Source organism: Eufriesea mexicana, unplaced genomic scaffold (genome assembly GCF_001483705.2).
Source record: "Eufriesea mexicana isolate 0111107269 unplaced genomic scaffold, ASM148370v2 scaffold18152, whole genome shotgun sequence".
Classification (NCBI taxonomy): domain Eukaryota; kingdom Metazoa; phylum Arthropoda; class Insecta; order Hymenoptera; family Apidae; genus Eufriesea; species Eufriesea mexicana.
This window is the reverse complement of record NW_016925480.1, coordinates 282,537-305,412: the sequence shown is the minus strand read 5'-3', so window position 1 is coordinate 305,412 and position 22,876 is coordinate 282,537. Positions and strand designations below refer to the sequence as shown.

Here is a 22,876-nt window from a genome sequence, read left to right as displayed (position 1 = left end):
CAGCGAGGAACGTATCCAACGGAATATCCCACGAGCAAGCCCTCGAGCAAACGTTTCGCTGGCCCTCCTGACGAATGCGTCATTCAACCCAGACCTTGGAATAAACGAGCCTCTGCAAGCCAGTCAAACGAATCCACCATTTTCCTTCCTGCCAACTGGCAGCACCCTTTTCCAAAAGGCTAGAAGCAGAGAACGTAGGTCGGGGCCTTAGTTACGCCTGGACGACGACTTCCCGGACAGTGTCAATGTCTCCGGATATCCTCGGTGCTCGAGAGCCTGGAGTGGCGGCCATCGTGCGTCCTCTCTGTCTTCCACGGTGAAAAGAGGGCCCAGAACGTGAACACCGCCCCCTCTGGGATCTGCCGACCCCACCTTCTGCCTCTAGTTGTCGTTGTCGGTCGCTAGGGTCGGAGTTCATTGTGCCACAAGTGCATTCCGAGTGCCGGCGACGCCAATTGCTCGTTACGAACGTGAAGCCAGTTGCGGATCGGTCTGTGAAAGCGGCACTGACGTCCTCCACCGTCGTTCGTCCGCGCCTTCGACCTCTTTACGCCAGGTCCAGAACACACGGCTGGGTATCCCTCGTCGTTTCACGCACGGTACATTTGAGTCCCGATCCGTTCCGCTATCCGACCATAGGCAGATCTCGCGACTCGTTGGAGGAAAGACGTCGCGACGTGATCGAGGACGGGACCGTCCTCACGCTGTCGTTCCGAGCCGATCGAGTGTCTTCTGCCGAGATTTGCGACGTTCTGTGCTCGGTAAATGATCGGGTTGATCGCGGATTACTCGTCGCGCGATGGCAGAAGTTGTTAGGTGGAAAGGAAGTTCGACCCGCCCTGAAAAGTCGTGTGAGAGCTTTTCCAATTAATCCGTCAGCAGCCTCGCCTCGACCGTGTGAGATTTTAATTAACGCTCCGGTGGTGAACGCTCGATAAAAATTCCTCGCGCTCGGAAACGGCGCTGGTTGAATCATTAGACGATTTTTCGTCACGCCATAGAGTCCCACGTGCGATTGATCCAGCGGCTCCTCGCCCCTGTCCTCTGCCCTACCATGGGAAACCGTGTCGCGTTCGTTGATTATGCAAGATCTCGTGGAATCCCGTAAATCTCCCTCTGAATCGCGTATATACGACACCGGGTATAAGCGGGAATGCAGTCTGCTTCCAGGTAATTGTTGATTCGTCGGTGAAAATTAGCCTGGCTGGTAGGAGCAATTATTATTCTCCCATCGGAGGTACGCGAGGAAAACCGTGAGAACGATTTCCATCTAGCAGACGTTGCGATCGATCTTTCCAGGACCCGATGAAAGGACGAAATCGGATCGCGTAACCGTGCCTCGTGGTTGACAGAGTACTCCGTTAACGCGGAATTATTCCACGCGACGAAGAGGAGCCTCTGCACTCGCCTGGGAACACGCTCAGTTCGCGCGAGCGTTTCGAGCCACTCGCCACGCCTTCGATACATTTCGCCAACGACGATCACGTAACGCGCGTGTGTACCTTCGCGGAGTCATCGGAGGGAACGCGAAACGAAGTCACACCACGTCTTCAGGGGGGCAATTTCGCGCTCGCAACGGGATAATCGCGCAAGAATTTGCATTCCGCGTCGGACTTTGCCGGTGCACCCGCGTCCTCTGTCGTAACGGCGATCGGCTTTCCATCGGCGATGAGAAATGGAAAGTCATTGAAATTAATCGCGAGGCCCGATGATAGCGGTCCCCGCGATAAGATCGCGCTAACCGGCTATAAACGGATAGAACTGAGAGATTTCTCTGCGAGATCCCGTCCTCATCTCCATTTACAGGAGACGAATTAATTGGCTCGCTCGAATTCCTTCCTCAAAGCCAAGGTTGAGGATGTAGCCGTGATAATCGGATAATTAAGATCTTCCGCGTTAATCTCGCCGTCTGATCTAGAGGATCCAGCCGTGTGCTGTGTTCGCGTAGCGAGATGATATCTCCTTTTCGGCGAGATACAAGGCTATTCACCTATTCCCTGGATCCGCGCGAGTCGTCAAAGGCGATACGTCAAAAGCGTTACGCAAAAGGGTTAGGAAGAAATTTCTCACGGTGGTGACAGCTGCGTGGAAGGAAGAACGAAAGTATTACTCGTGATCTTTCCTATCACGTGCTCGCGACGCCCGGTCGCGTGGAAAAAATGACGGCAGATTGAATTATAAACCACATGTGGCGAAGTTCCAAGCTACCAGACCAAGAACGGCAAAGCGTCAGTCGGTGACATTAGAGGCGAACGAAAGTGTAAGCGCGTCGCGCGTTGCGGTCTATGGGCGCCATTATCGATTTCACGGTGTGCTCCTAGCTCAGACGCCAGACCATTCGCGAGGATAATAGGATTCCGGCAATGGATCTCGAATCTTCTCACCATCGACGAATTTTAATTAAATTTTAAATTAACCACCCCATAACGATGGTATCTGTGCTGATTCGTTGATTACAGCTATTTAATACTAAACGTAGCAAGCGATGTCAAATGACCCCTTTCGAAATTTACTCCGTAAGTCGTACATTTATTATTCCTTTCTCTCATCTGACTTTTTCTAAATTCTTATATTATCTGATTATTTAATTTCTCGCTTTCCGTTTTTATCTTAACTTATTTTTTAACGAGAAAAATTCTTTTGCGTGCCTTATGTACCGTGAGGAGTCATTTGACTTCTTATGGTAAGAATAGGTGCGTTTAAAGCATCGGTACGTTTAGTGTTAACGGATTCGACTATGAAAAATCGAGCATCGGAAAATCGAGATACGTCATTGGATATCGCGATCGTTCACGAGGAATCGATGATAAAAATAATGATCCGTAATTTATTAATTATTATTTGATTATGAAAATTCAACTATGAAAAATCGGTGATAAAAAGATTCGACGATTTTTGTAAAATAATTACAATCTCGGGGGATTAATTAGCAATGAATTAGCTACTGTTGATCCGTTGATTAGAGCTATTTAACGAATTCAACTATGAAAAATCGTGCATCGGAAAATCGAGATACGTCATTGGATATCGCGATCGTTCACGAGGAATCGATGATAAAAATACTGATCCGTGATTTATTAATTATTATTTAATTATGAAAATTCAACTATGAAAAATCGGTGATAAAAAGATTCGACGATTTTCGACCGGTTTTTGTAAAATAATTACAATCTTGGAGGATTAATTAGCAACGAATCAGTTGCTGTTAATCCGTTGATTAGAGCTATTTAACGAATTCAAGTATGAAAAATCGTGTATCGGAAAATCGAGATACGTCATTGGATATCGCGATCCGGAATCAGTGATAAAAATACTGATTTGTGATTAGAATTATTTAACGAATTCAACTATGAAAAATCGGTGATAAAAGGATTCGACGATTTTCGACCGGTTTTTGTAAAATAATTACAATCTTGGAGGATTAATTAGCAATGAATCAGTTGCTGTTAATCCGTTGATTAGAGCTATTTAACGAATTCAACTATGAAAAATCGTGCATCGGAAAATCGAAATACGTCATTGGATATCGCGATCGTTCACGAGGAATCGGTGATTCTATGAAAATTCAACTATGAAAAATCGGTGATAAAAAGATTCGTCGATTTTCGACCGGTTTTTGTAAAATAATTACTGCAACGAATCAGTCACAGTTCTAGTTCTCGTTTCTCGCTGAAGTATCACTGTGATCCAGGATCGCGCGTGCAGTGGATCATCTCACCGAGGTCTCGTTATTTGTTATAGATCGCGGCGCGTGTTTATCAAAGCCGTTACTCGCGGCGGCGAGTAAATCGGCCAATTGGAGCAACTTAGCGTTTCCTGTCGCGAAGGACGTCCTTTGAAAGAGATCGTTCGTCCCTCTTACATCGAATATGGACGACGCAACATCCGTCAGCAACGTCTGACCGCGTGCAACGCGTTTCTTTCCGTTTGCCCGAGCCGTATCCTCTTTCCGCGCCTTTTTCGAGACACTCGGCGCCGATTCTTCATCAGATTTCTAAGCGAATCGCGTCACTTTCCCGCGCATAATCGGGTCAATAGAAATTTCGAATACAGGGAAAAAGTGCGGCGAGAAGGTTCTCCTAGGCAGTCCGAGACATCGGCTGAACGTAACGCCGCGCTGTCTCGCGTCTCTTGTTACCGATAGTAACGAGACACTTTGCGTTTAGATACCAGCCATTTTACACCGGCCGACACGTCGATCCATTTCCGGCGAAAGAATGACACACGAGACGACGGAGGCGTCACGTTCGTTCGATCGACGCAGACGACAGACCAGTTCGTTTAGCAACGCATCCGTCTGAAAAGAGCTAATTGAACGTTCACCCTGCTGCCGAGACTTTCACTGCGGCCGCCTTCCACAGACGCCAGCGTCGCGGAGCGTCCAACTTTGCGTCTCGCGTTAGCGTCGAGATTGACCGGAAGCCATCAGCAGAGGAAGACGCGGTTGAAATGAAAGTTTCGAGGATCTGGCAGTTGGTCCCGTTGCTGATCATATCTGCTCCCAGCGTGTTCTCAGAGGACAACGTATGCGCGAGAACGGAAAAGTGAGTAGTCCCATACTGTGCATGGCCGGAACTTTATAAAGGAAGTGCTGGTCTAATTACCTATGGTATAACAAGTCTATCTTCCTTGACATAATCGTTAAGATCGGTTACGCGAATTTTACTCAACAGGACAAATTTGCTATAGAATCTTGCTGGAAAATTCAACTTTATTGACATTTTCGGCTAATATCGTGGTGAGCTTACTTTCTTCCATAAATAAGGAGGAAGGATTCTATTGGCGTGCTATAGCCTGACATTAACACTAGATTTACGGAACCCAATTATACGATGGTAACAGATTTACTTAACTTTTATTAACCCTTTGCACTCGAGGATTTTTTCGTTACAAGAAAATAGTAATTCGAAGACTTTCTGCCATAAAGTCGATGATAATTTTCAAACGGTAAATAAGAAATCGTATAGAAATTAAGACGTGGAATTATTTTACTCGTTGCATAATTGTAAATTTGATATATTAATTAACATCCAACTTTAGAATCTGATTAAATGGCGACTGAGAGACTCCTCTCGAGTGCAAAGGGTTAAGACTGTTGATATAATATATAATTGTTTTTAAATTAAACTAATCGTTAGAAAAAGGGCACGTGATTTTCTTTACCTGTCAATTTGACAGGTGTTCTTAGAAATAGGTATACAGATAGGGTCCGTAATCTTTTCAAACGGTAAATAAGAAATCGTATAGAAATTAAGACGTGGAATTATTTTACTTCGATATTTCATGCATCGTTGGATAATTGTAAATTTGATGTATTAATTAACATCCGACTTTAGAATCTGATTAAATGGCGACTGAGAGACTCCTCTCGAGTGCAAAGGGTTAAGACTGTTGATATAATATATAATTGTTTTTAAATTAAACTAATCGTTAGAAAAAGGGCACGTGATTTTCTTTACCTGTCAATTTGACAGGTGTCCTTAGAAATAGGTATACAGATAGGGTCCGTAATCCTAGTGTTAAACGAGATAGGGAGATAAAGACGAGGACATAGAGTCTAATGTATGTAACTTACCTATTTTTAACCCTTTGCACTCGAGAGGTGACTCTTAGTCACTATTTAATCAGATTCCAAAGATCGATGTTAATTAATATATCAAATTTAAAATTACCTAACGATGTGAGGAATGTCGAAGAAAAATAATTCCACGTCTTAATTTCCATATGATTTCTCATTTACCATTGTAAAAATATCGTCTACTCTATGACAGAAAGTCTTCGAATTACTATTTTTCTGTAACGAAAAAGTCGTCGAGTGCAAAGGGTTAATTTTAATCCGAGGAAATGAAGAATATAGGAAAATTCGCAGATCATTTCTTCGTTTCCTAACATGTCTTCAATTCTTAGCAAAATCCTCGGAGCTCAGTACAATAAGATCACGTCTTTGACAGTCAAATAATAAAAAAATAATGTAGTTTTGGCAATTGTCATCCGTCGAAATATAAATCTGCATTGTTAATGAGATTAAATGGGATAGGAAGATAGATCATCGACATGGACATAGAATTTATTTTTAATTTTAGCCCTTTGCATTCGAGAGGCGACTCTCAGTCACCATTTAATCAAATTCTAGAGATCATTGTTAATTAATATCTCGAATTTAAAATTGTCCAACAACACGTGGGATATCGAGGTAAAATAATTCTACGTCTTAAAATTAATTTACACTGCTTAGTTACTGTTTTGAAAATATCGTCGACTTTATAGCAGGAAGTATTCGAATTACTATGCTTCTGTAACGAGTGCAAAGGGTTAATCTATATTACGTCTATTCGAGGAAATGAAAAATACACGATTCGTTTCCTAATACGTCTCCAGTTCTCAGCAAAGCCCTCGAAGCTGAGTTCAATAAGATCGTGTCTTTGACAGTCAAGTAATAGAAAAATAACGTAGTTATGGCAATTGTCGATGGTTGAAATATAAATCTGTGTCGTTGAATGGGTTATATTTCAATTTTAATTTCGGCTTTGAAACGTTAGAGCGTGCTGATTCGCGGAAGAGCAAATACCTTCGCGGACGAGCCTTGACAATAACCCAGAGTCGTTAGGCTAATACTCGGTCACCCGGTCCCGTGGCATGCCACCGGTGTCTCGATAAGGGCACCACGAGAGTAGGATACGACTGACTCGTACGAACATTTCAGTTACACGGTCACGTTGAAGGAAACGTACACGAAGCCAGTCATCGTGAATACGTTCACCTGGTGCCTGAAAATTCCACCCAGATGCGAGAAGACACGAACGGAGATGAGGCAGCTTTATCGCGTGAAGGTGAGTCTTGTTTTTCCACTTTTCCCATATTTCCATGACTTTTTGTTCCCTTTTAAGGGAACGTTGGATGCTTCGTGATGAGATTTAATCGTGTAGCGTGGATTTAATCGTATTTCAATTTAATAGTGTTAGTTGACACTGTTCGAGAAAATTGTTGGATGTATAGTACTTGAAGTAAGTGAAAAGTAATTGGCATGACGAGTGCTTGAAGCTTCCTTCGGTGAAATATTAACCCCTTAACTGCGGCAGATTTTGATACGTAGCGGCCATACCATACGACAAGAATTGAGATACGGTGTGCGCCATTTTTGTCAAAACAAGCGCCCTCCGTGTCAGAAAGATAAACTACGCAGTGCGCCTATAGGCGCTCTCCATGTCACAAACGCAAAATTTTTAAGCGTTTATAGGCGCACTATGTGTCACAAATGCAACATTTCTAAGTTCCTATAGGCGCCTTCCGTGTCACAAAAGCAAAATTTCTAAGCGCCCCTTGGCCACCTTCCGTGTCACAAACGCAAAGTTTCTAAGCGCCTATAGGCGCACTATGTGTCACAAACGAAAAATTTCTAAGCTCCTATAGGCGCCTTCCGTGTCACAAAATCAAAATTTCTAAGCGCCCCTTGGCCGCCTTCCGTGTCACAAACGCAAAATTTCTAAGCGTTTATAGGCGCACTATGTGTCACAAACGCAACATTTCTAAGCTCCTATAGGCGCCTTCCGTGTCACAAACGCAACATTTCTAAGCGCCTATAGGCATCCTTCGTGTCACAAAAGCAAAATTTCTAAGCGCCCCTTGGCCACCTTCCGTGTCACAAACGCAAAGTTTCTAAGCGCCTATAGGCGCACTATGTGTCACAAACGCAAAATTTCTACGCTCTTATAGGCGCCTTCCGTGTCACAAACGCAAAATTTCTAAGCGCCCATAGGCGCCTTCCGTGTCACAAACGCAAAATTCCTAAGCGCCCCTTGGCCGCCTTCCGTGTCACAAACGCAAAGTTTCTAAGCGCCCATAGGCATCCTTCGTATCACAAACACAAAATTTCTAAGCGCCCATAGGCGCCCACAGTAGTCAAGGGGTTAAATATTGATAAATAGATTCGGTTGTGTTCCCGTTTATTTGACAATGTGGATATACAGGGTTCGTGGAAATGATTAGACGTACTCGAATTAAGTGGAAAGCAATCAGCGACGGTGGATAGGGTCGTAAGAATATCGAGTTGGTCCAAAAGGCGTCAATTTTGTGAGAGATTTTAATTAAGCCCCGCGGTTTATGTTTGGCTATCGCTAATTAATTAAATTGATACTGCCTTCGGCGGTAACCGCGAATCCCTTGCGTTGCGTCACAAACAGGATTTTCAAACGCGACTTAATTAACATGGAGGCTGCTCGAGAGCACTCGTAAATTATCCATTCCTCGACAGGGGAACCCTCGCGTGGGCAAAGGAACGAAGCAAAGGGAGAAATAATTTCCAATAACGATACAATATAGAAAAAGCTTCTACGAGCAGAAAAGAAAAGTCGAGACAACGATCTCGGTCTCGCAAGTTCTCGTCTGACTAGGAAAAGGGAATTTTGTTCTATGCAAACGCGAAGGGGAAAGGCTAGCTAGGTGTATCGAGGGATTTATAATAAATCGACCGACGAGCGTGTAACGTTCCCTCTTGCATGATGGCAGATCTTCCGCTTCTGCCATTTTGACCTCTCCTGCTCTCACGGTCGATAAGACCGACCGATAATTGCAGAGAAAGCGAGAGCGTCTTGTATCTGTGTCTAATTAAAGGACTGAGAAACGTATCGAGAACATGGGAGTTCCAAGGTGTATCTCGATTACGTTTGCGTGTCACTCGAACGTCAAACAACGAGTCTTTAATTGCTGGAGAAAAGTGGAACGAATTAAAAAATTAGAGGAACATAGCACGACTGAAAGGCTGTGTTTTCATGAGGCTGGGAACAGAATGAAACCAATTTTCTTTCGAGACAATTTTCTTTGTCTAGGAGATATTTTTCAATATTTATTTTCTCAAATTGGAACGGCAGACACAAAGGTTTTAGTTATTGGAGATAATTATAAGAAATTCGGAAATTAGGAAGACATGGGTTAATTGAAAGGCTGTGTTTTCATGAAGCTAGGAACAGAAAGAACCCAATTTTCTTTGGAGACAATTTTCTTTGCCTAGGAGATATTTTTCAATATTTATTTTCTCAAATTGAAACGGCAGACACAAAGGTTTTAGTTATTGGAGATAATTATAAGAAATTCGGAAATTAGGAAGACATGGGTTAATTGAAAGGCTGTGTTTTCATGAAGCTAGGAACAGAAAGAACCCAATTTTCTTTGGAGACAATTTTCTTTGCCTAGGAGATATTTTTCAATATTTATTTTCTCAAATTGGAATGGCGGAGAAAGAAGTTTTAGTTATTGGAGATAATTATAAGGAATTCAGATATTAGGAAGACATGAGTCAAATGAAAGGCTGTGTTTTCATAAAGCTGAGAACAGAAAGAACCCAATTTTCTTTGAAGATAATTTTCTTTATCTAAGAGATATTTTTCAATATTTATTTTCTCAAATTGGAATGGCGGAGAAAGGGGTTATAATTATTGGAGATAATTATAAGAAATTCGGAAATTAGGAAGACATAGGTTAATTGAAAGGCTGTATTTTCATGAAACTGAAAACAGGAAGAACCCAATTTTCTTTGAAGACAATTTTCTTTGTCTAGGAGATATTTTTCAATATTTATTTTCTCAAATTCGAATGGCAGAGAAAAAGGTTCTAGTTATTGGAGATAATTATAAGAAATTCGGGAATTAGGAAGACGTGGGTTAATTAAAAAGGCATGTTTTCATGAAACTGAGAACACGGTCTTCGATATTCATTTTCTGAAATATTGCTAAATATAATAAAATATGATTTTTATCGTTGTTACGTGATTATAGCGTAAATTTTTACCAAGCGTTCAGCTGTTTCCTGTTTAATGGTTAATACGATACACCAACGAACCAACGCGGAAATTAGAAATCGGTAAACACCGTGTACTATTGCGTGCGATTTATTATATATCGTATCTTTTCATAAAGAATTATGACGAAGAACAAGAGTTGCACAACGGTCGAAGAGTTTTCACTTCATGATTCCTATAATATAACGTAAAAAATTAATTATCATAAAATGAAAAGCTTTGAAAATGGCGGCATCTAACGATCTTGCGAAAATGGTATCACTTTCGATGTTTCTCCATAGTAAAAGCGTGTTCCCGTGATTTTTCATTCCACCTACGTATTCCATCACTTCGTTTCATCCACCGTCAGCCTATTTACATATCCCCTTTATTTATTTACTCCTTAATTTTTATTTATTACTTCCTTTATTCGCAAATGATCCCCTTATAAGCAAAAGCGATTGATCGAGTTTCCAAAATTTTGTTTTAATTTCAATTATAAAGCACTCGATTGATGCTTAATTATTTATATGTAATTTTATACATAACCTTCTGTCTCGCAAAGATACCGAGCTTGACAATTAATTTAATTATACAGCTCATACTCGACGCATTAATTATAGAACTACTAACCCGAGACACGTACATAAATATAGATCCATAAATAAAATTAATTAAAGTGGTACGATAAAAGTCGGTAGATATGTATAACTATACACGTTCCTATTCGATGAAAATCGATACTTATTTTTCCAAGGCAGCTATATAATATTCACTTTCATTAAGTGAAAATAAAGATTCTAATCATTCCGTCTACTAGTTGTACAGGTTCAAAAGACTCGTGTAGAAATTTCAACGCGTACCCGGTACTAAATTAAACGATTCAAGGAATTTTGATTTTGCAACTGGAGAAACACACCTATAGCGGAATGGTACGAAAAATATGAAAATCGATACTTATTTTTCCAAGGCGACTATACATTATCTACTTTAATTAAATAGAAATAAAAATTCCGGAACTATTCATTTCAACTACTAGTTATACCAGTTCAAAGGGCTCGTGTAGAAATGTCAACGCGTAGCTGGCACTAAATTAAACAATTCCAGTGATTTTGCAATTGGAAACACACATATAGCGGAATGGTAGAAAAAAGATGAAAATCGATACTTATTTTTCCAAGGCAGCTATACATTATCCACTTTCATTGAATAAAAATAAAAATTCCGGAACTATTCATTTCAACTACTAGTTATACCAGTTCAAAGGGCTCGTGTAGGAATTTCAACACTTACCTGGCACTAAATTAAACAATTCAAGGGATTTTGCAACTGGAGACACACATCCATAACGGAATGGTAGGAAAAAGATGAAAATCGATACTTATTTTCCCAAGGCGACTATACATTATCTACTTTAATTAAATAAAAATAAAAATTCCGGAACTATTCATTTCAACTACTAGTTATACCAGTCCAAAGGGCTCGTGTAGGAATTTCAACACTTACCTGGCACTAAATTAAACAATTCTAGTGATTTTGCAACTGGAAACACACACATATAGCGGAATGGTAGCAAAATGATGAAAATCGATACTTATTTTTCCAAGGCAGCTATATATTATCTACTTTAATAAAATAAAAATAAAAATTCCGGAACTATTCATTCCCATTGCTAGCTGTACCAGTTCAAAGGGCTCGTGTAGGAATTTCAACACTTACCTGGCACTAAATTAAACGAATCGGGGGATTTTGCAACTCGAGACACGCATCCACGACGGAATCGTAGGAAAAAGACGCGGATCGTGACTCTCCGTGGAATTTCTTGCGAACAATGTGCCATTCCTATGATCAATTTATCCCCTGCTCGCGATACACCGTCAGATAATTACCATATATCGGCCGACTAATTACCATCAAGCGGGCAATAAATCAATTAGCCCGAGATCCATACGCTGTTTCCCATTTATCAGCGAATGAATCGAGATTCCGACCATGATTTCGGTAGCCGGCTAAGTAACCCCGTATCGAGATCTTGCGTAACAGCCAGCGTCCATACGTGGAGCAATTGCTACCGGAAGAAAGCGAGTGTTTAATGCAAATGTTTAGGGAAAAAAGGAAAAAAGCGCGGCCCTGTTCTCCGCCGCAGATGTACTACAAAATGATCCGAGCTCGTAACTCTTTCGTAACCCAAAGGTCCGTGGTCCGATTGTTCTCGATCGACGGTCGAATAAGCTCGGTACCCTTCTAACTCGCCAACGGAGTCGGAGACTTTCTCCGCGGAAAATCGAGAGCCACGAGCAAGGGGTAACTTGGAGCGTGGAAGCAAGCACGAGCTCCGTTGGTGCCCTGCGCGTACACGCAGATGTTGGCCGATGATCGAGATAACGAATTGCCGGAAGAGGAAAGCGGTCCACGTCTGAATCCGAAGTTTTGCAAGCGACCAGCTAGCTCGGGAACGAACGACTGCCCTGAAATGGGAAAATCGCGGTTCTGCACGCGCCCACAGTGGCGTAGAGCGGATTCCTCGCGTGGGTGTACGCGGTTGTTCAACTTTGATGTCCCATAAACAGATCGCGCCTTGATGGCCAGCCTACTCTCAGGATCAGTCGTTCCTCGCTTATCCGACACGGATCTAAACGCGATTCGCGGCCAGTCGTTTCGGCTTGATCTGCTGCAATGGTCAGCTCGTAACTCGCGACGGACACTCGCAGAGACGCCGAACGTGTACCGAGGTGTAGACCGAGTGCGTGGTACCGAGCTGTGCCGACAATGAGAGAAAGACGAAGCATCGGACACTAGCTATACATCGTTGGCCAAGTCTCTCACGACTGGAGCGGAGTTTAATATTTATTGCGTAGGAACATCGCGCCGTGTTTTGCTCCGCATTACGCGAAGGATTGCGTAACGAGAGCGTAGCGAGAGAGAGAGAGAGAGAGAGAGAGAGAGAGAGAAAGGGACTTTCGAATGGCGTCGATTCGCTGGAGAACTTGGAATATTTTTCGACGATGGAGAAAATCCGATCGGCCATCGACGAAATGCTGGAGCGATCCACGGTTTCGTCACTATGGCTGTAACCGTCGATGACTATAGCCTGTTCCTTCGAAACGTTCCACCGCAACTGCTCCACCCGAGACACGGCGTTGCACACCGGTGAGGATGTAACTGATAACGTAATAGCTGGTCAGAGAGAGCAAGGGCTGCACCGGCTGCTGGCATGTAGAAGCGTGATATAAACAGGGGAATGGAAAGGGAAGGCAATTATCGCGTCCTGGGGGATGTCGGGGAACATTTCAACCTGTCATCTGTAAAATTACTGAGACTAGGGTAGGGAGTATCAACGCTGAACCTGCCTAGCCTCGAATGACAGCGTTTAGCTATTTGATTAAAAATTCCGTACTTAACCTGGTCGCTTTGATCACTTCTTTCTCAATTTTCTATTTAACGCTAGAACTACCAACCCAGTCAACATGACTGTTCCTAAAATTTTCCCTTTTGCAACCACCGAACACGTGCAGCTGCTTTAAGAATAAAATTGGTATCAACTCACATTAAGAAAGAACTGTAATCAATATATTCACTCGTATTCTTTGTACCGCTGAAATTACTATAATCTGTGCACGTTATAGTTAGGTACCCATTAAAGATCGGTACTTCTAGTGTTAATGGCCATGACTTGCGATTCTTGTTATGATAAAATTCAATAGTCAAGCAAACTCTACATTCCAGCGGTGTGGGGGCGATCCCTTCCCCCAATGTTCTGTCTTTTGTCACTAGTCTTTTGTCACCAGTCTTCTGAAGACGACTTTTGACCTGCGAGGCCCTGAACAGGCCAGTTCTAACCATTCGCCCGTTCAATAGAGATCTACACAGTTTTTCCACAGTTTTCACTGACTACTATTCCTTGCGCAATAACCCATTTAACAATTCTAATTATTTCCTGGCATCCCCAAACGCGCTAGGGACTAGGACAATCCTAGGGATATTTGACAACGCGTATATATTTCCAATCATAGACGTGGCAAATGAAAGACGTAGAAAGGAAACCAAGAAGAGTCTGGAAACAAATCAGATTCCAAGGAGGAACAGCGATCGAAGGATAAACTATCGACGCGTATAGCTTTGACAGACTGACCTGAAATCCTCGAAGGAAGAACAAAGAGTAGCGAGCTTAGCATTGAAACTCACGGATACTAATCAGGGTGATACCAGTTAGGTAACCTCGGAGATAGTAGTAATGGGAAGCATTGGTGAGACAATGCGAGCAGACCTTGAACGCGTTTCGAAGTGGTGACTACGACGTTCGTGAACGCGTGAACCGTGTCACGAGACTTGTACAGGTGGGTGACGTGTAAAGATGCAAGAAGAAACGTGCGAGTTTTTCGAAAGCGTTCAGATGTCCTAGAAAAATGGATCGGTCCGAGGGATCGGGTGTGAAAATGAGGGAGGGGAAAAATCGAGGAAGGGGAGAGACGAGAGATAGGATCGGTACAAAGAAAACGGATACGGAGCTGGCATTCGATGTCTCGAGGTCGTTCGATGTTTTCTAAGGATAGGGAAAAAATAGAAAAAGAACGGAGAACCGTTAATTGCACAACTTTTAGGCAATTCCCTGCTCCGCGAGGAACGCTCGATACTCGTAGACGAGGAACGAGTCACCGAATCCACCTGTCACTGGCTATCCGCAGGATCGTCAACAGCCATTATTTAATTCGGAGAAAGAAACGGGTATTACGTAAAACGGGCCATTTTCAACTCTCTGTCGCGTCTAAGTATATCATAAATATTGTCACAATTACCGTCGCCGTGATTAATCATGCTGATAACTTCTTGCCTTAATTAATTCTTCCCATCGATCGAAACTGTCAGATCAATATGCAAGATAATTAACCGAAACGTTTTCTACAGGTTGTCCAATATGAGAGGAGAAAAAGTCACTGGTCAGGTAATTTACAAGCTGCAATTGAACGAAATATGTTTAGCATAACCTTTATGGCAACCTTTGTAGAGAATCGAATGTTAATAGAATTTCGGTGACTTCAAAATAATTGAATAATATATTTAAATAATGTATTTGAATACAATTCAAGGACGCATACTTTTGAGTGAATTTACGATAATTTTACGATCCGGGTTTCCGTTCTTTATTCAGAGATTTCGAGATATCGAATCTTGGAAAATCCCGAAATATACTTGCGAAGGTCGAGCGAAAGATACGATAATAATTTGGAAATTTTTGTACAATCTTTATCTTTCGAGATGTTTAGATAAGAATTAAAAGTAGACTTCGTACGTGATACATTTAATCTTTGATGTTTCTAATATATGCACATACTTCAGAAGTGAAAGAATATTTAAAAATTTCAAAAGATTATTCCTATTTTGCGAATCGTGTTTTACAATTTGCAATTCATTCGACAATTTTCTTTCCACTCGCAATTTGCATCGTAAGAAACTAGAAGTTTCTTGGAGAATCCATTCCACGAGTGAATGCTAATGAGCGACAGTAATTGAAAAATGTTTCTGAATTATCTCGACTAAAAAGATAAAATAGTCCGCGTCGTAATCAGATCGCGCGAGAAACACGCGCGGAAAGAGGAAGAGGAGAAGCGTGTTTTTAAACACATAAGATATCTACGCCTCTGCCCGATCTATCGCAATCTTAACGACGTTGTTAACATCTTCATTCGACGTTTCCCTTTCTTCACTGCACGGAAGAAACTGCGAATCGACTCGGCAAAAGAATTTACTCCCTCGCCAGGGATTAATTAGCAGTTTCTCTATATAAATTGCAAGCATTATAGCGTGTGGAGTACTCTCGCGTGTAACTACGGTGAAACTTAAGTCGCCTTAGTACGGCTAGTAAAGGTCTACAACTAGCTTCATGAAAAGACATGAATTGGAAGGAACGAAACACGCGATATCGCAGTAAAACTTTCAAGAAAGACGGAAATCGTGTGCAACGAGGGATTACGTGCGCCGACTGTATGCATGAGATCACCATACACGAATATCTATGAAAACGGGATAGATATTTCCCGATTCGTGGAATTAGCAGATTAAATCCGCTCGATACGCCATTAACGTTCGAACGCGCTCGTTGGATCTGAACCGCGTGCGTTTAACGATCTTTGATCGATGTTGAAAGATCCATCGAAATCGTAGAGCGACAGTCGTTAATTGACACATTAACGAACCGCTCCCTGATGGAATTTTAAGTTACGCAATTTTTCCCTAATAGCATGACTTCATTAGAGTCGATGATATCCTTCTGACTCTATTAAGCCGAGATAACAGACGTTCGAATGATTTACGACGAGAAAGTCATTATATATCCGCTTTTTAAATTAATCTAATTAAAGAAAAGATTCGAAGATTTTGATAAAGAAATTTATATATTCCCACTTTCATTTACAATTACTATAATAATAGCAGTGCATCGATACAACTGGTGGGTTTAGATTGAAGCGAGTAGCAAGTTTGCAAACGTTCAAACAAATTGCGATGAGCTACTTATGACACTTACTTACGTGATGTATCGATGTTTAGCTAGTGGTAGCCTAAACGTTAATCCTCTAATGGATCAAGCGTAATTAACCCTTTGCGGTTGGGACTATAGTCACGCGAACGCGTATTCCGGGAAGACTATAGTTCATTTAGAGAATTCAATAGGAAGATAAGATAAGAAGAGGAGAAAATTTAGAGCAGAGTTCAAAGTGACCTACTATATCCACGATACGCAAGAAACATCCGGGTCCGTGAAAATGCTTGAGCCCCAAGATAGAGACTCATCTACGAAGGGTTAATCCACTAGTCATTCCCTTGCACAACGAGTCCATAGTTAGCAACGAGATACGTACGCTAATTGCAACATTGTGCCGGGACGTGGCACAGTCGATGGCGTCAGCCGTAAACGTTAATCGACTTTATCGAACATAGCGATCTACCCAGCGGCTGATAATGTCAGTCGAAGAGAATCGCGCGAATTTCTTCCCGGAAGGAACGTAACGAGAATGAAGCGGCTGCGAACGATGACGCTTGACATGCAAGAATATCAAACTAATCTCCGGCTCCATTGTTTCATCGACTCAAGAAGAGAGAAGCGTTTTCTTCCGTTTGCCAACCAACGACTCGAAAAATTTCTTCGTTGAAAAGTTACACCGACATTTCGAGATTGATCGATTGGTCCAAACCGGTCCCGTATAAATCATAAGCATTCTCGGCAGCGAGATGTGTATACTCGCAAATCGAAATTCCCTTTGCACTGCACACACAGCGATGGAAGATAGGAGACGAAGAAAAATGAAGCGATCGTTACGGTTAGGTTCGCGCATAAAACAGTCGCGCCTCCATGCCCAACGACGGCGCGAGCCGGTACTTGCCCAAGATGGCGGGACGTGGAGAGAGAGACGCAAGTTACCGAGGTGGACTTCGGTTTTCTCGCGCGTATCCACTTACGACGGATTACGAACGAAACCGTTACACGCTTACTCGCGCCGCTGTCTTCCTCTCGCTTTCGTTCTCCATCCACTCCCGTTTTCTTTATCGACGATCGAGATCTCGTTTCACGGCGCTACCTCGGAAAAGTGGGATCCTTTCCAAGGGTCCAGCTGCCTCGCTGCCAGAACAGCCACGCTCTATGGCTTAGTCGGCCTGGTTTTTTCTTCTCTAATCGCTTCTCAGACTACCATGCACGTTTGGAGGCTAGACGTTTATTGAATCTGCTATTCTATTACTCCATTTGAATAGATTGCGCGTTCAACTAGGCTACCGGTTGAGAAACCGAAACGCAGGTCCTCTTACGATTAATCCACGAATGATACCGTTGCAGTTCCTCTCGGAGTATCTTTTACGGTAATTTTTCGTTCATTTTATCAAGAATCCGATGAACTTAGAGATATCCTGATTCCTCGCCAATTTTGACCAGTTTGGAAACATAGGTTAGGAAGATCCATATTGCGAACATCGTTTCCCACTGTCGATTATAGACCTTAAGGTCGACCTTAACTTCCTCAGCTAGACCTAAGGCAGACCTTAACTTAGAGGAATTCTAATACTATCGATAAATCCACCAAAGTATCCCTGATCGTTAGACTACCTTTTGTTCATTTGCAGACAGAGTCGAAGACCAGGATCGTAAAGGAGTGCTGCGATGGCTACGAAATGGCTTCGCCCAGCGACGAGGAGGACATCAGGTGCGTGCCCTCTTGCGAAAAATGCCTGTCAGGGGTTTGCGTCTCGCCGAATCGATGTCAGTGTATTCCCGGCTACCAGGGTGACAGCTGTGACACCGGTGAGTCCTGCCAAACTTTCTTCGTTAATCGCGAAGAGAGTACAGAGCTTAGAAAAATCTCAGGAACCCAAACCGATAAATTCTCCATCAGATCCGACTGATCTACCGCGTTGTTTCGCGTTGTACCAACCATCGGACAAGCTTAGCGGATCTCGAAGCGAAGAAAAGTGCGAAACTCCTTAAGCAGGGCGGATATATTTCACGCTCGATGAAACAGACCGACCTTCCGTGATCGCAGGAACGCGTGCGAGCAGCCTGTAATTTTCACCTGAGCGCTCCGTTACGATTCTGAAATCGGTCATTCGATATCCCACCTTCCTTTATTTTTTCTTTATTTTTCCACCAGCCGCTACTCGCGTTAACGCCGCGCACGCGTCGAGTATCGGTTTCCCGAGAAAACGGAAAAGTAATCGTGGTTGCGCCATTCGCGTGAGTCTGGAGGAAGGAATCAAAGCTTCGCGGTATAATCGCTAATGAGAGGCACGATTCACGAGAGTCCGTTCCATTTTGTTCGCAGTGTGTCCGCCGGGCACGTGGGGCACCCATTGCAGAGAGAAGTGCAACTGCAGCAGCGAGGACGTAGCTTGCGATCCCATAAATGGCCACTGCGTGACGTGTCCGACAGGATTACGTGGACAGATGTAAGACTACGTCCGTACATTCCTAGATACACGCTGTCTCCTAATGAACGACTTATACGATCAATGAAATCTGGGTTAAAAGAACGACTTTGGCTAACAATTTGAAGAAACGTCCCATTTTGAGGAAACTAGGGACGTTTCGCTTCATTGGACTATTCCCAAGTTTTATACGTGAACATAGTCCTTGGGGTTTTACTTTAATTTTATGAATCAGTGTTGGGAATTTCGGGAAGAAAATCCAAACGATTAGCGTACAGGGAAGTAACCGTACTCAGTTGTACAGCAATTGACAAAGAAAACCGAGAGTCTTTATCACACCACTTGGGTCACAATACGTAAGCGATCTGCACTGTTCCGGATTTGAGAGTGAGAAGACCTAGAGACAGCAGGTCCTTTTAAACCCCAAAAACTGACCCCTTGATGCCTGCATAGTATCTTGAGGTCCAAGGTAGGTATTGGCCTGCACCATCGTTGCATAGGCGTAGCTAATTTACAACGATTAGGAAAATTGTGGAAATGAAATTGGATTTCGCATAGCGTTCTCTTTATCAACCAAGTGTTGAATACGATTTGGACCGACTGATTTTGAATACACACGATTATTTTATATTAATTTTGCCAAAAGTAGCTGCGACATGAAGAGCCCGAGTTGTTTTCACTCGTTCGACATTTGCAGGGTTAATCAAATAATAATTAACCTTCCTCTATAACTGGTGTGCGTAATTAGCACGCGCTTAAATGCGGTAATTGCGATGAAAAACCGGAATAACTCTCGGGGAAATAATTGCGACGGATAAAAACTGGAGTGATTCTCGGGAGAATAATGTGGTTGCAGAGAAAAAGGAAAGGAGGACTATCCTTCTCGGGTTGGCTCAACAAGTTCCATTGATTTCTAACGCGTCGCGTTTATCGCGGAATTACATAAACACACTGCACAACCTGTTGATTGAAACACGCCTAATGAGTGCTCCGATAATGAACACCGTGGCGCTACGTTTGCCTCGCGTGGCATACGTAATTACCGTTTTCACCTGCAGGTGCAGTGAGCCGTGTCCGAGCGACCGTTGGGGCCCGGGATGCGCGTTTCCATGTGACTGCGGGGTACCGGCGAACGAATGTGACCCAGAAACTGGCCGCTGCATCGAGGATAAGAAAGTTCCCGTGGAGAACGCGAGCCATCCTGAAAAGGCCGAGGAGAACAGCGTGACTGTCAATTTCGCTGTCATACACCTCGACGGAGAGTCTTCGAGGATTTGGGAAACCACGGAGAACATGACCATAGGTAACAGACATGTCCAAGCAGAGATGTTTATTCGAGCGACGTAACTCTGTTGATCGAAAGTCGCGGACCTAAGTATACAACGTGGCAAATATTAGGACGTGTAGAAATTGACAGCAAATAGATAGACAGCTCGTGTAACGATCCGTTGTTTCGTTGGTGAACTGTTCCAAGATGGCCGCGAGACACTCGGCACCACGGATAATCCTGGGAAAACAACGAGTCCGGAAACCACGACTGTCTCGACTTCGAGTCTGACAGATGTCAGGACGAAAGCTCACAGGGAGGACAATCCGAGCACCACCAGGCCCGTGATCGTTTTGGTCTCCGTTCCGGATAGAAGGAGGAACTTGGATAAGGATAGAGGGAAATTCGTGATGAAGAACCCGTTCGCGAGACACGTCGATGACAATGACATAGGACCGCCGAAAATCGATTATGTCAAGAACATTCACACAGGTATGATCACGCGCGAAAGTACTTGAACGCTTACGAGATGACACTTCCATGCTCGGGAGATCTGTATTAAATTGAATTTTTCGTTTCTTTTTTAATTTTCTTTTGCCCGAGCATCGCTGTGACATCTTTGAATTTGACACAATTTAATAGAAGCTCGTCAACTTCCATCCAACAGAGGTTCCAGCACCCCCGATTCCCTTGGACATCGCCCTAATAGTGATAGCCCTGATCGTATCACTGGGAGTGACCTCGGTAGCCGTGGTGATGGTTCTCCACATGCGTGCGAAGCTGCTGGAAGCAGCCAGACTGTCAATCTACGAGGAACAGAAGAACCAGCAGAATTCGACCAAGATCTCGTCCATAGTGACCGGTACTCTTCCACGTGAGTAGCAACTCCTTCGCGAAATCCTCCTTTCTCGTTGCTCGGTGAAATCTGCCTGTCCTTGACCTCGATTTCGTCCACGTAATCCTATCTCGATGACCATCTCTTGATCCACGCTCCGACAGACCAAGCGTGGATTACTCGCGGAGAATTAGAACGGTATCCGGTAACGCGTTTTCCCTTTTCCTCGAAGGCCACTGCGTTCGATTCCTCGTCATCGCGTAAGCCACCGAGTAGAGCAACGTTATGCCAAGTGTGCGAGGGAAAAAAGAAAATTCACCGAATTTTCCAACCAACTCTAGAAACTCCCATTCGCCTGGTACCCCTGTTCGCCTCGACTCCTGACCCCAGAACTATGTCAACGATGGACAACGATGACCTGTCTAACTACGCCAATGGTGCAGCTACGATTGGACTTCGTATATCTGGCAATCTTCATGGCAAGTGGAATTAATCCGAAAATTAATTAAAATTCTGTAAATGAAGAAAATTAAGTAGAACCTCATTTCGTTCAGACCTGTCTATCGTGACGATCCTGTTTTCTAGGTCTCCTGCAAGAGGACCACTACGACCGACCCCCAGCAACGCGTCTTCACCTGCAAAGCGACTTCGACGCGAACATGGAGCACGTCTACGACGAAATTCCCCTGCAATCGAGCCCTTTGAGTTCCCGCAAGAACGCGTGATGGGGGCCCGACGTCTGACATGTCTCTGCAGCCAGCAGCCACGCGAGCGTCTCGTTCGACAAAGGAGAGATCTACGAACGTGAGACAGACTGAGCTAGCCTGTGTCCCTTAGTCGAAGCATCTCTTAGTCGGCAAGGAACGAGAGTGTTAGACCGTCGTGTCAGGGGCGTTCGCGTGCCATTGTTAGAGAGTCACGCTCACGTGCGATTCCGGAGGCGGATGTGAGCGAGCCAGCTCGTCTACGGGACGAAGAAAAATCCGACTGGACTGGTTCCCGACCTTACGCAGGCTCGTCTAAGTGTGCAAGGCTGAGCGTGACTGCAATCGGCCATCGGCCAGGCAGCAAAACCACTGCGTCGTCGATTAAACTATCAGGGAGTGTACCCGCAAAGAGACTGTCCCTCGAACCCGTTCACATCGACGCCATCGAGCACCCTGGTAGCGTTTGCATCGAGTATCAACGCGCTGCACCGGTTTCCAACGTAGTAAACCGGATGGGTGTCTCGATGTCGTTCAAATATCGCAAAAGTTCCCTTGAAATTAGCCTAGCGAGCGGATATGGCTGGTGAACCTTGAGCATCTGCCTTCTGGCCGCCATTGTGAGGCCATTATAACGTATTAAGGACGTATGATATAACGAAATGTCGATTCGAATGAGATAGACTAATTATTTATAAGTATAGACGATAATGGAGAACGGGGAGACGTGGGTAGGTTAATTATAGTTCTTTAAGTATGCGATTTGGAATAGGCAATTAGCCCTTTGCTGCCGAATCTCGCGAGTGATAATATTTTACAAGCACTTCGGTGCATAATGTATATTTATTAGGGGTGCATCGGGTCGGGTTGGGTGCTCGAAAATTTCGAGATTCTCAAAAGAGTCAGGACTTTCAAAAATTCCGGGTACCCACTGAACATTTGTATCTCGCACACCCCTAGAATTTACGAAAAAATCTATTCAACCCAGTGAAAAGTACAGACGAAGAAGATCTCGAACGCAAAGGGTTCTAGGTAGATCTCCTGTCACAGATTACCAAAGATTATCGAGTTTATACCAAAGAGACTTGAAGCGTGATTCGATGTTTGCATCGAAGATTCTCTTATCTATACCGCGATTAGGCTTACTCCTTCACTTGCGCGCTCGCGTCACCGATAATAATAGATTCGTTACGAATTAGTGTCATGCGTCTAACGTTGCACTGACGTTCGGGAAGAAAGGAAAAAAGCGCGATAAGTCGTAATTAGGATAGCTAGTTTACATAATCGTGTTTGTGTCAGCGTTGTCTGATCCCGCCTTCGAGCGTCTCTGCGATAAACGAGATTTATCGCAATCGCTGCATTATCCGGACTTGTTTTCCAGCTCGACT

The 22,876-nt window shown here is 43.5% G+C and overlaps 1 protein-coding gene across 2 annotated transcripts; it reads left to right on the top strand.

The window, feature by feature from the left end:
* The first annotated feature begins 500 nt into the window (after nt 1-500).
* LOC108554276 (uncharacterized) lies at nt 501-21,546 on the top strand. 2 transcript variants are annotated; one of them, XM_017909486.1, is made up of 10 exons: nt 501-599; nt 4,167-4,544; nt 6,704-6,830; nt 17,885-18,062; nt 18,580-18,703; nt 19,741-19,985; nt 20,157-20,441; nt 20,617-20,823; nt 21,126-21,263; nt 21,370-21,546. In XM_017909486.1, exons 2-10 carry the CDS (start codon nt 4,450-4,452, stop codon nt 21,507-21,509), a joined length of 1,539 nt encoding a protein of 512 aa, XP_017764975.1. In that variant the 5' UTR covers nt 501-599; nt 4,167-4,449; the 3' UTR covers nt 21,510-21,546. The 2 variants fall into 2 exon arrangements, with proteins under 2 accessions (XP_017764975.1, XP_017764974.1); XM_017909485.1 differs by lacking the exon at nt 501-599 and adding an exon at nt 2,141-2,260.
* The last annotated feature ends 1,330 nt before the right edge of the window (nt 21,547-22,876 follow it).

What these genes read in the sequence shown, in the direction of transcription:
- LOC108554276 (XM_017909486.1), top strand. Translation starts at nt 4,450, where the DNA reads ATGAAAGTTTCGAGGATCTGGCAGTTGGTCCCGTTGCTGATCATATCT. An exon ending in GGCAGCTTTATCGCGTGAAG is followed by an intron (nt 6,831 to 17,884) that starts GTGAGTCTTGTT and finishes GTTCATTTGCAG; the next exon opens with ACAGAGTCGAAGACCAGGAT. An exon ending in CACGGAGAACATGACCATAG is followed by an intron (nt 19,986 to 20,156) that starts GTAACAGACATG and finishes AACTGTTCCAAG; the next exon opens with ATGGCCGCGAGACACTCGGC.